Raw genomic sequence first — 12,247 nt, forward strand, 5'->3', positions numbered from 1 at the left:
TAGGAGATGACTGAGTGCTGAGAATAGTAGGAAGCTGCTGCGGAGTTAAGGGAAAACAAGTCAATTACGTAACATAGACGTTAAGTCTTGGAAGAAAAGCAGTCATGGCCCTTGTGAGTCACACTCCACTATCAATACATCAGAAAAGCCCTCTAACGTACATACATAATACACCCAAACTGTAGTTCTGTAAGTTCATCTGTAAATATCAAACCCTAGGCAAACAGAACGAAAGCTCTCTTAACCAAACTCCATTTAGTAACTTACCGCATTGACTGACACTCTCCATGTCCCTCAAGTATAAGACTGATGTCCATTTCTCATTGACCCTTTGAAACTAGAGATATGTCTCATCTATCCAGGCTATGTGCTCCAAAGAGGCGAGCTGAAAGCTTATCAAGTGTCGGTAATATTTGGTCCCAAACCTATTTATGTAGTTGTCTTAATGTAATCATTTAATTTAATTAAATATTAGGCAAATTAATGAGAATTAAGGCAGAAAGAATTTTTGTTCAGTGTAAATCAAAGCTAAGTGTAAAAACCTCAGTGGACTGTTTTAAAAGATTTGATAATGGTGAGTTGTGTAAAATGCAGTTGAAATTAAGTGTGGGTGAGATCAATGTAAAAGAAAGGGGAAACGATAAAATTTTAATGCTAAATGACAAAAAGTTTACAAGATTTGGCACTTGGATTTTCTTCATAGGTTTCTAGTTCTTGTTCCACCAAAGTGAAAATCATAGATGATGAATTACAGATGTGGTTTTGCAAAAAAGACAACCAGACGTCCAAGAAATGATCCTACAATAAAAGGCCTTGGCCCTACAGCAAGAGGTGGACAAATTAATGCACATTTATATAGTTAAAATTAAAACAAAAAATGTTTAAAGTGTGTATCTTTTCATTATTCTTGACTTTAGTCAAGTTTTTTATTAACTCGGAGCTTCAATTGTGAAAGATAAGCTGCTTCTGACAAAGCTGAATTCTTTCATGCCCATCTGACTTGCTGCTGGGCATGAAACAAAGGATTTCTGAAGGTTATTCTAAGGAAGGGAGTTCAGCATAACTGCCCTGGCCAAATAGCTCAGTTGGGTTAAAGCACCGTCCCAATAAGCCAAGGTTGCAGGTTTGATCCCGGGTCAGGGCACAAACAAGAATCAACCAATAAATGCATAAATAAGTGGACCAACAAATAGATATATCTGTCTCTCTCTCGCCCTTCATCTCTCTCTAAAAATCAATAAGTGAAAAACAAAAACAAAAACAAAAAACTTTAGCACAACCGGCATTTCAACCAAACACCACCTTTCCCTGTGTATTTCGCCAAGTACCCTAGGGAAATTTAAGATATATGTCTCATAGCTGCAAAGAAAATGTGCTGAATGCTGCTGAATAACTGCTGTAAACGTCCAGCAGAAGAGACGACCCCAGGTGGAGTTCACGCTTACTTCAAAGAATGGGACTGTTCGAGAATCTGCCCAGGAACAGGCCAGGGAGGATGGGTGCGCCCTTCCTCATCTCTGCCACCATCTCCCACGTACGCTCTCCCCCTGCCCTCTCTTCTCCACAGCCCCTGCCAGCGACTCTTACAGGCAAGAGGTAGAAGCTTGTTTTTCCTTCCTTCCTACGCAAAACTATAAGGAAACGGGGAAAAATTAATCCTGGCCCAAACTTTTAATTGTTTTTTCCTATTGTCTTATTTTTCCTCTCCCTCTTACCAACATAACGTAGCTGTGAACAAGTTTTTCAGGAGCAGACAAGCACACAGAAATCCTGTGATACGAAGGCAGCGTTCTAAGCCCACGTTATAACACTTGTGCCTCCCAGGCCTTACTATGTAAAGAAATGACCACTGTGCACCATGGTGTAGCTCCTTTCCCGGGGAGGGAAGGGGCCCAGCAGTTATTTCCAGTCTGACAAGAGAAAGTGGAATGGTTATGTATTTTATGCACTGTCTGTCATCAGTTGATTATAAAATGGACTTTTAAGGAAAATTAATTTTAAGTTAAAAGGCAGCCTATATTGGCAGCAGCCAAGACTACACAAAAGACAGTTCATTATGTTTCCAGGACACTTAGGAAGGAGAGGCCCTTCTCCACAGCAACCACTTCACAGGAACCCCTTTAGTCTTAGCAAGAATTAATTTGTACTTTTAAACCACTGGATAGCATGCTGCATCTCCTTTTTCTCCTTCCCTGTGTTACATCTACTCAAACTCCACATGGGATAGAACATTTCCATTCCATGAAGGTCACTGGTCACACAAGTATCTCCCATTATTTATGTACTTATTTGGGGGCAGCAAGGTGGGCAGGGGAAGAAACAAGGATTTTGAAGTGAGGGGGGAATTAGTTTCCTCATCTAAACAGGAGTGGCGAATGAGTGAGGAAATCTAGTGGTGTACCAATCAGGCCCCACGGGGCTGCCTCATCACACTCCTTAGGGGCGCACCTGCTGGAGTTGTGGGAAGACTTCAGGTACTTGGCAGAGATGATGTTGAGGGAGAGGACGGCATCAACTGCAGCTTCATCTACCTCAGCCTTATTCCTGACCCGGCCTAAAAGAAACAGACACCAGAAGACGGGTACACTTAGAAAAGAAAGCATCTCTTCTGTATTGTGTAATACTGCTCCATATAACATTATTACACAGTGTTATGGTGTGGCTCAGTGGTTGAGTGTTGACCCAGGAACCAAGAGGTCACCGGTTCCATTCCCGGGGAGGGCACATGCCCAAGTTGTGGGCTTGGTTCCCAGTAAGGGGCAGGCAGGAGGCAGCCAGCCAACTGATGTTTCTCTCTCATCGATGTTTCTATCCCTCTATCCCTCTCCCTTCCTCTCTCTCTAAAATCAATAAAAACATATTTTTTTAAAAAATTAACTTTGAAAAAGCTTGGAAACCACTGTCCCAGATAGGAGAGAGTATAATCTTCCTTCCAGGGGTCCTCAGTCTGGTCCACAGATACCTAAGGAGGTCTATGGAGAGAATTCAAAATGTCCGTGAACTTAACCAGGAAAAACAACAACAACTTTATTTTCATGAACCTCTAACTGAAATCTGGCATTTTCTTCCATTATGAAGGGAGGGGACAAACCACAGGCGAATCAGCAGTACCTGTGACTCCATCCCCAATAGAGATCACAGATGTTTCCATATCACACTAATGTAAAATATCCAACCCGCTGCTTATTTAATGCATCAATAAAGAAGAGCTTAGGCTGCAAATGTGTTTAGTAGTTTAACAATTGTATTTCAATATTATTAGTTCCCTTTGTAATCCTAAATACTTTTTTCTACACTTAAAAACATAATTCTGAGGCCAGAGGGCCATGCCAGAGGGCTCAGGTCAATAGAAGGCTCAGAACCCTGCATACCATTCTAAAGCTTGCACTGTTCAGCCAATGTTTCCTCTCCCTATGCCTTAGTTTAGTATCTCCACTCTGCCTGTGCATTGCTAGCCATCTGCACGTTAGACATATTCCTGTCTGTCTTACTTTTCCGTGTGTGCAGAAGAGAACGAAACCCCTCTAACTTCTCTGGAACCTATTCAGATCCTCTCCCTCAAAACTAATCCAGTCCTCCTGGATCCTTTGTGTCGTCACTCTCTTATCACAAGTCTTTTTCACTTGTTCTCATTTTGGTACTTATTTATCAAACTGCTTTGTACATATATATGTCTCTTCAAATGAAGGGCAAGCTCACAATCAGCAAAGACTTCTAGCACAGAGCCATTCCCACGGTAACTAAGTAAAATAACGGTTGCATAAAGTATCCCAAATGGTGGAGCTGAGAAAAAAGAGTAGCTTCAGTCTCAGGGCCTCCATATTCTCCATAGTCTGCGTTGTCCAGCCCAGTGTCCCACACAGTCCCTGTGCTCCAAACAGGGCGATGTGATCTCTACAGAGCCTGGCTCCGACCTCAGCCTGCGGAATGACTCACCTACCACCAGCTCACGGACATCTTTCCAATGGAGCTCGCTTCCCTTCTCATGGACAATGGTCATGGTGATCCTTCGCTGGATGCCCTAGGTAATGGAGCAGGGTTATAATTTAGTTGGGACAACCTATTATTTCCTCCTGTTTGTTGTTTTATGGATTGTTTGGTATGGTGGAGGGCAGGAAGGAGAGGTATGAAGAGAGAACGGAAATGCTGTCTACTCTGTTATTCTGAGCAATGGGACAGTGGTCAGGGACTGAAGAAGAGCCAGGTTCTGATAGATGCCCAGAATGTATGTCCCAGAGTGTGAAACTCCCAGCTCCTCTGCCCACAGGGGTCAACCTAAATTCTTACATTTCATGGGCAGATTTTTCACCCACATAAATCTTCATCCACTGTCCCCATTAGGAACTTCTGGCTGTGAAAGCAGTTGCCAAATATTGCGAAATGAAAATTGTATAAAATGACATGGAAGCTGCACGAATCATAGTAACTAAATGAAGCAAAATCTTTAGGTATACATAAGCCAAGGTCTGAGGAAGAAACATTAAAAACAAACATACAAAAAGGAAAATAAAAAAGGACAGGACAATGTCCCCTCCACCTCCAAACTCCCCAGAAATGAGGAAAAGCAGAGAACCAGTTTTTGTGTGTTTCCTCCTAGGCCCTCTTTTGCTCCCTCATTAGTACCTGGTGAAGCAAAAATGTCCCCTGGCAGGGCAAGCCTGCTGTATGGTCAACCACAGCTGGGATATACCTATAAAAACAGAAATGCAAGGAAAGAAGTGAGACGGAACACTCATGCTGACTCGTGCTACCTCACCACAAGGTCTTCCCTGGCTGCGATCCCCCAGTGGTCTTTGCTTTTCTAAACTATGGTCCATGTCTTCTCACCACCCAGGCATTTAATCACGTGGCCATTCACATCTAGTAAACCCTTCCCCACATCTATGTCTCTTCATCCTTACTAAACTCAAGTGCTCAAAGGACACTAATATCTTCTGGCTCCATCCCAGCCCCTTGCATAACAGATATTCCATAAATAATACACAACTGCAATGGCAAATGTGAGGAGATAAGAGATCATTTCAGATTCTGCATCACTTCACAAGAATCAGAAAGAAATGAACTCAGTAGAAAGCATTATTGTAACTACCTCTCCCTCATAATGCAAGTTATAATCACATTATACATCTGCCTATGGAAAGTCACGTTCCTTAAGCGATGTCTCTTCCGATGACTACATACAGGACCGCCAGAGCCATACCTCACACAGTGGGAACTCGGTAACTGCTTCATGCAGATGAGCGTGACTGGTGGTACTCAGCGCTGTACACAGAGGGTCATCAGGATAACACTCATCCCCCACTATCTACATTAACACAGCCCCTTGACTCTATTTCAGGGGGGAATTCTTTTCTGTGTTTTTTCCAAAAGCATTTTAGGGACAACTACAAATGATACTTACATTCGACACTTACTCTAACAAAGCGCATACAGAGAAAGTAAGCTGATGCTGATCATTTTTATCCAGGACAATGGCCCTGAACTGGGGGTGGTTTTGTTCCCTAGGGGACCTTTGGCAATGCCCTACTGACATACAGTGGGTAGGAACCAGGGTTGTGGCTAAACATCCTACAACACAACACAAAGGACAACCCCTGACAGAGAATTACCTGGCCCCAAATAGTGCTAAGGCTGAGAAATCTTGGTCTAGGGAAGCACACTGTCCCCCAATCCCCTCACTGAGATTATTAATGTAAGTCTTGACCATATTGTGTGCAAAAAGCTTCTGACTCCCTTCGCTTTGCTGCTGATAAAACCCACTATGTAAACCTGCAAAGTCCCTCTTAACAAAGTGCCATCACCATGATCTTGCTGTTGCTAAACGAAGGTAAATTGTTATCCTAAGTAGTCAGTTCTCTAACAAACATCTGATTGAAAGAATAATATCAAGACCACAAAACTCTATTCAAAACTGGAATGTGACAGTGACAACGAATCATGCACCTGAATACAAGAACAGAGACTCACAATTACATTTCTAATTGCGGAAACTCTGACTTATTTAGACGTTTAAAAAGTTGGACTTACTCTCCTGTAGGCTCCAGTTCACTGATCTCAAACCAAACCAGAAGATCATACTTGCTCATGCTCTGGCCAAGGCTGGTTTTGCTCATGGTGTTTAACTTGGTGGCTGGAACTTATAAAAGTTTTAGAGAGAGTCAAAATCTGAGCCAAATCTACTCAAAGTATAAGCTTCTCTAATGTCAGTCGTCAAGGCTACACTGGGGAAAGGTAGCGAGTCAGGGGAGAGAGATGAATGCAGAAGACGCAGAGAAACTTCAGCATCAACTATGTCAGAACCTCTAAATCCAGAGAACAAGGGAAGGGGAGAGTCAGTACCTTTCTCCCTCTCAACAAACTGTAATCAATGATAAGAAAGCAGGTTTCGTGCAGAGTGAACGTGCTCACAAGCCCATTAAAAACTTTTACACTCTAGAACTTCACGGCATGCAGAGCATCGTCATCATGGGAGACAGATGTGGGCAGGGCCCTATACCTCACAACTGGGGTGGGGAGGACAGACCCATCCTTCAACCCAGTGGTTCCTGATCTACTTGCCCACGAGAGTCACCTGGGGATCTTAAAGATGGCAAAGCCCACGCCACACCCCAGGCCAATTAAATCACAATCTCCAGGGGTGGGACTCAGTCCTCTGAGAGGTTTGAAACTCCCCAGGCGATTCCCATGTGCAGATAAGTTTGGGAACCACTGGTCTGATTTCTAAACACAGCATTCTATAAATGTCTTGTTACACATTTTCTTCAGGTTTAAATTCCATATTCTTAACTGTACTGATGAAATATATTAACCAATACCCAGTATTTCCAAGAATTTCAGATTCTACATAATAGGCATTTTGAAACACTACATAGAAACTCTAAAATCAGGCAATACAAAGAGGGTTCTCTGCTCAGAACCTGGGAGCACTGGAGTGAGAGTCCAGTGACTTGGGATCTAATTATTGCCCAACCACTAAAGAGCTATGTGACTTTGGTTGAGTCGCTTAACCTCTGGGAGTCTGTCTCCTCATCCACAGAATGTGGATCATAATATTTCACCTGCTATCTCAAAAAGGTATGAGGATCCACTGACAATAGGTCTGAAGGGGCTTTATGGGTAACATAGCACTGCTCACACCTGTAGCCTGTCAGCATTACCCACCCGGCTGAATTCCATAGGAGTTGGTGATGTTAGTCAAGAGGAAAATAGGGCCACTGATTCTGGCAGTCAGCTAAGAGACAGGGTGCTTCCTAAAAGTTCTCTGAAGCAAATGTGACATGATCTTGTCAATGTGCTGGATGCTGCATTCAGTTCAGGTAGCAAACAGAAAGGTCAGTGTTCCACACAGACAGCCAGGCTCTAGGACAAGCACCTGAGGATGGTTCTACATCTAAGGCAGAGCTAATTTAGCTACTAACCATCTCGTTTAGGCCCCCTCTCGCTCTGGCAGCTGGGAACTGGCAGAAAGAGAAAAGGCAGCAGAGGGTCAGCCCTGCCCTGGAAGGTGGCAGCAGTGGATGATGCAAGCACACTGGCGTGCTCAGAAAATGTGTCCAACACATGCACATTCACACAGTCAGACACGAGAAATCAAATCAGCTCAATCTTTCTCTCATGGTCTGAAGGCAGGATGGAGATGAGGTACAGAGGAGAATGAGCATAGAGTGGGGTGGGAATGTGGGCAATGAGGAAAAAAGATGAAAATAAAGAAAAACCAAAACACAATAAATGAACATGCAGGATGAATTTAATATGCAAAGAAGTGCCCAGTCCCCTGAGAGTTATGGGGTCACACACAAAGCAGAGATTTCGGGACAGGGAGCTTATGAAAACTGAAAAGACGACCAGAGAACTGGCAGGAATAGGTTCCTACTGTTTCTCACTTATTTTAAATTTGGAGCCGAGAATTCCGGCTCCTGCTAGATATAAGAATAAGTAAGAGTACAGAGAAATGAACAGAAATTCGAGTATGATTTTTGTCTGAAGAGTCATTCAGAGTAAGAGGTGCATTCACACAGAGAACATCGTGCAAAGAGCGCAGCCAGAGCTCACCTGGCTTGGAGAGTGGCATGGGCGGAGGGAAGAATCGTCGAGATGGCTGCGGTGGACTGCAAAGGAAGGAAGACAAGGTTCTTAAAGACTACAAAGAGTCCCAAGTTGACAATAATGGCACGTTTAAGTCCCCTCCAGACACAGATGGTCTGTACTTTCAACTCTGGCATAATATCAGATACCAGACATAATTTCACGGAGTGAAACTGAGGCTAAGACATTAATAAAAGTTCCCTTCTAAGTCACAGCTAATAAGTGAAACAGGAAAGTTTTTCTATTAACACGGACTCTGCCATCATCCCGAAGTCCCCACCTGCTCTCCTCGCCAATTTTGACATCTCCACTTACAGCTTATGCTTCATCAAGTTCTGGGAGGTTGGGAACAATTATACACAATTTCATGTTCTATCGCTGTTGCCTCAACTCTCAGTCCTATTCAAAGTCTCTTCCTACGAAAAGACAGTATTCAAGATCACCTGGGCAAAATTCAATTTGCTCTACTTACAACTAGTGATTACTGGCTTAGAAAAAAAGGTGGTGAAGTTTCTAAAGAGGAAACATCGGGGAACATATAATCTCTCAAAGATTTCCTCCTGTCTAGCAAGTGACAATAACAATGATAATAATATCAACAACAAAAATCTTTGCTCTTTTAGTGCAAACCTGTTAAGGTCCTGTCCTTGCAGGTGAGGCGGGTGCTGCTGATAATGCCCGAAGACCTCAAATACTACCGGCTTGGTTTTGATATACTCCACGAATGACTCCGTGACCTCCACTTCGATCTGAGAAGGAATAAAGCCAGGCTAGGTTATGGAGAGGTTTAGTGCAAGAAAACAGGCATTTCTGCTGCAATCAGAACTTGAGCACTTTTGAACCCAGTATGTGCTGGGTATTTTACTATGCACGCCTCCCACAACAAAGATAAGTGAGGGGCTCCTCTCTGTTCTCATTCTGAAGTAACTTTACTGGGCTTCAGGCATTCAAGACCCTCACTGCCTGCACTGACCCTCCCCCCCGCCCCCGCCCTTCACACACTCACTGGCTCGGCTTAATCAAACTCGCCTGCTCTCTCCTTCGCTGTGCCCTAATATGGCCCCGGCCGGAGCTCTGCCTGCGAGGCCTTGCACGTCTCCATATCTCTAAGTCGTTCCTAGACTTCAAGGCCTAACTCAAACAGTAACAACAAGGCAAACATGACTTCCACTGTGTGCCGGGTACACTGCCAAGTCTGACCCACCTTTTCTTATTTATGCTACAGTCTCCAGGAAGTTCCCCCACCCCCTTTTGGTACCCATCCATCTACACACACCCCAAAAAGTAACTCAAAGTATCATTCTGTTAATGGAAATACCTTTCCCTTCTCTCAACTCCCACTGCATTTAATGAACACCTTTCTAATGTCTCTAGATCTTGTTTAAACAAACATTTTATTTCCCTATCGTATTGTGAGCTCTTCGGGAATATAATCGTGATTCACCTGTGTGTTCCCCAGGGTGTCAGGCACAGTCCTTGTGCACAATAGCCAATCAATGTTTAGTGGACACACACATGCTTGTATTTATACAATTGAACATGAAAAAGAAAATAGTGTGCTTTGTGTTTGCTCGTTCCACTTCTGGAGCTGTTGTTTCCCCTCGTCTGTTAGAGAGTAGACATGGCTAACGAGAGAATGAGAGACTGTTTTCCGTACTAGTGAGGATCCTGGAAGCCAGAGCCACATTTCTGAGTCCAAACCCCATCTCCGCCTTTCCTAGCTTTGAAACCTTAGTGAGTGACTTTAACTGCTCTGTGCCTCCCTTATCACAGCCGTGACAGGGATTATGATCGTCTAGGGCGTAAAGGTAAGGATTAAATGAATTAAGACCCAAAAAAGCACTCTTAACAGTGACTGACAAAAAATAAGCTCTCGGTGAATGTTAGCTCTTGTGATGAGGAAGACGACTTTGAACAGAGTTTGAGTGAACCTTCCTAGAGGAGATGGAAGGTCTGTTTCCTTACTCCACATATGAAAGAGCTGTAAGGGGCATTAATGGAGTCATTATAGTATCAACTGCAAGGAGACAGAATCTTAATTACAAAGGTATTTTATAGTTTAAATCTTATTTGCAACTGACCAGTATAAGTACCTTACAGTTTAAAGGACAATAAATATACAGTATTAACTTTAACAAAACTCAGACTAAAATGTTTACTTTTCTGGAAGGAAACACTAAAAACAACTCACTACATTTAAAGTGATGGAAGACTTTATTGGCAGATTAACACAGACACTGCTCGGGGGCCTATTGTAATTGAGAGAAGGCAAGCTGCTCTTGTCTTTCAGAGGATGAGCTCACAGCTCTGGCCACTCCCTCCATTGTCTGTTTTCCCCAGAGACCCCCTGGCACAGCCGCTCGGATTATCATCCTTCCACGGCTGATAAAGCCCAAGGGAGCCCACACATGACTGCCTCACACCAGCCGCTTCAAGGGACATAAACCCCGCAATACATCTGGCAAAAAGGTCCATGTCACTTACATTCTGCACATGATAAAAGCCCAGAGGACTTCCTCTGCCGTTGTTTTTCAGGGGTTCAGTGGAGAATGCTTCATCATGGCGATGCAAAAAGCTTAATGGAAAAATAAGACACGAGAATGTTTCATTAAGCGGTTTCATCAGGATCTATGTTGTAACTGCTCGACTTGGATCATATGAAACCCCCTACTTAAGAAGAGACTTTAACTGAGCAAGTTATCTACATGCCCGTGTCAAAACATTTTCCATATCATTCAGATAGCATGTTCCATTTTATTTTAAAAATGATGGGAAAATTAAATGACCCTGCTCACTCATCTGTGTGGACGTATATGCAGGAATACCTTGGAGAGCCTGGAGAGCGAATTCAGTGAACTCCTGCTCCTTTGTAGTTTTCACTGAGAATTAGTTATGAAATTGTTTTGTGTAGAAAAGACCTGGCAGATTCAGGCTTCTACAAGGTAGTACTAAAGCCCGTGGATGGCGTACTTGCCTAGGGGTCTCTCAGACCAGCTCCCAGTAGGTGGAAAAAACCTGTCCTAAACCTGTCCTGACTCACCCAACAGTTGTGTCCCACAGCACTAGGAACCTATCTTTCTTCAACAGTGATACTTCGCTGTTCATAATAGCATGTCTATAGGCCTGTCTTCCCAAAAGACAGTGTCTCCCACAGGGCCTGAGGTGTGGAAAACACTCCTGAAATACTGGCTGAATCAGTGGGGTCTGTTTACTCATTCTCACAAAGTGAGGTTTTATTGTTCTTTCTCCCTCCCTACTCTAAGTCTGAGATAGAAAGCAGAGAATTAAAGCATCCTCAATACAAAGCTTTACTGCCAGACAGAAATATCCATCAAAGGACATCCCACACTCCTGCAAGAAAAAAGGTAAAAAGCATACTCTGAATGGAGGTAGAGAGACAAGGATTATGAATTCCTTGTCTTCCAAATTAGTTCACCGAGTCTGAGGATATACATGGTATCACCAGAGGCAGGCGATCTCAGATCTATATTCTTCCACTGCTCTGCTTGGAGCAGGTGCAAGTATCCTGGGGTTCCCCATGGGGGACACGTGAAACCAGTCACATTGCTCTACAGTTGTGTCTTCCCTAAGCAGGCCAGATGAGTTTATAAAAACCCGAAAAGGGTGTGTATCCTCTCTCAACATGAGCCAGCATGCCTGTTCCTCCAGAGCTAATGCCAGGTGGGCATGCTGCTCTTTTCAGGAGGTTTTAGGACGAAAGTCAACATAACCACCGTCACCTCAGACATCAGTTAACCAAGTAGGTTTTTTCCATAAAATACATCAGTTGCCTGACTAGAATAAAGTTCAAAAAAACTGATTCATCCAGACAACTCCATCCCACCGCAAATTTAAGGCTGTGAGTGAAAATATGCCAAATGGGCAAAACCAATACTAGATGGACAATATTTCAACGGTTATGACTTACACCAAATTACATGAGTAGCTTACTATGTAGTAATCACATTTAGTTCAGGACTTGGCTGAACTCTCTATAAAAGCAATATTTTATATTTTTACTTTTTGTTAATCCTCACCTGAGGGTATTTTTTCGATTTTTTTTTTTGGGGAGAGAGAGAGAAGCATCGATGTGAGACACATCGATTGGCTGCCTCCCACACGTGCCCCGACCAGGAATTGAACCTGAGACCCTGCAGTCTGC

The 12,247-nt window shown here is 43.3% G+C and overlaps 1 protein-coding gene across 4 annotated transcripts in view; it reads right to left on the minus strand.

Moving 5' to 3' along the window:
* The window catches only part of KIF1B (kinesin family member 1B), a 121,088-nt gene that overhangs the window by 13,611 nt on the left and 95,230 nt on the right, over window positions 1-12,247 (minus strand). For all 4 annotated transcript variants that reach the window (XM_087820120.1, XM_016214596.2, XM_016214592.2 and 1 more), the window contains 7 exons: window positions 10,570-10,660; window positions 8,716-8,834; window positions 8,053-8,108; window positions 6,028-6,136; window positions 4,624-4,690; window positions 3,937-4,021; window positions 2,449-2,554 (listed from right to left, as the gene is read on the minus strand). In XM_087820120.1, coding sequence (XP_087676246.1) covers window positions 2,449-2,554; window positions 3,937-4,021; window positions 4,624-4,690; window positions 6,028-6,136; window positions 8,053-8,108; window positions 8,716-8,834; window positions 10,570-10,660 — 633 coding nt within the window. The remainder of the gene's footprint in view (window positions 1-2,448; window positions 2,555-3,936; window positions 4,022-4,623; window positions 4,691-6,027; window positions 6,137-8,052; window positions 8,109-8,715; window positions 8,835-10,569; window positions 10,661-12,247) is intronic.

The sequence above is a fragment of the Miniopterus natalensis genome, chromosome 9 (genome assembly GCF_054644295.1).
Source record: "Miniopterus natalensis isolate mMinNat1 chromosome 9, mMinNat1.hap1, whole genome shotgun sequence".
NCBI lineage: Eukaryota > Metazoa > Chordata > Mammalia > Chiroptera > Miniopteridae > Miniopterus > Miniopterus natalensis.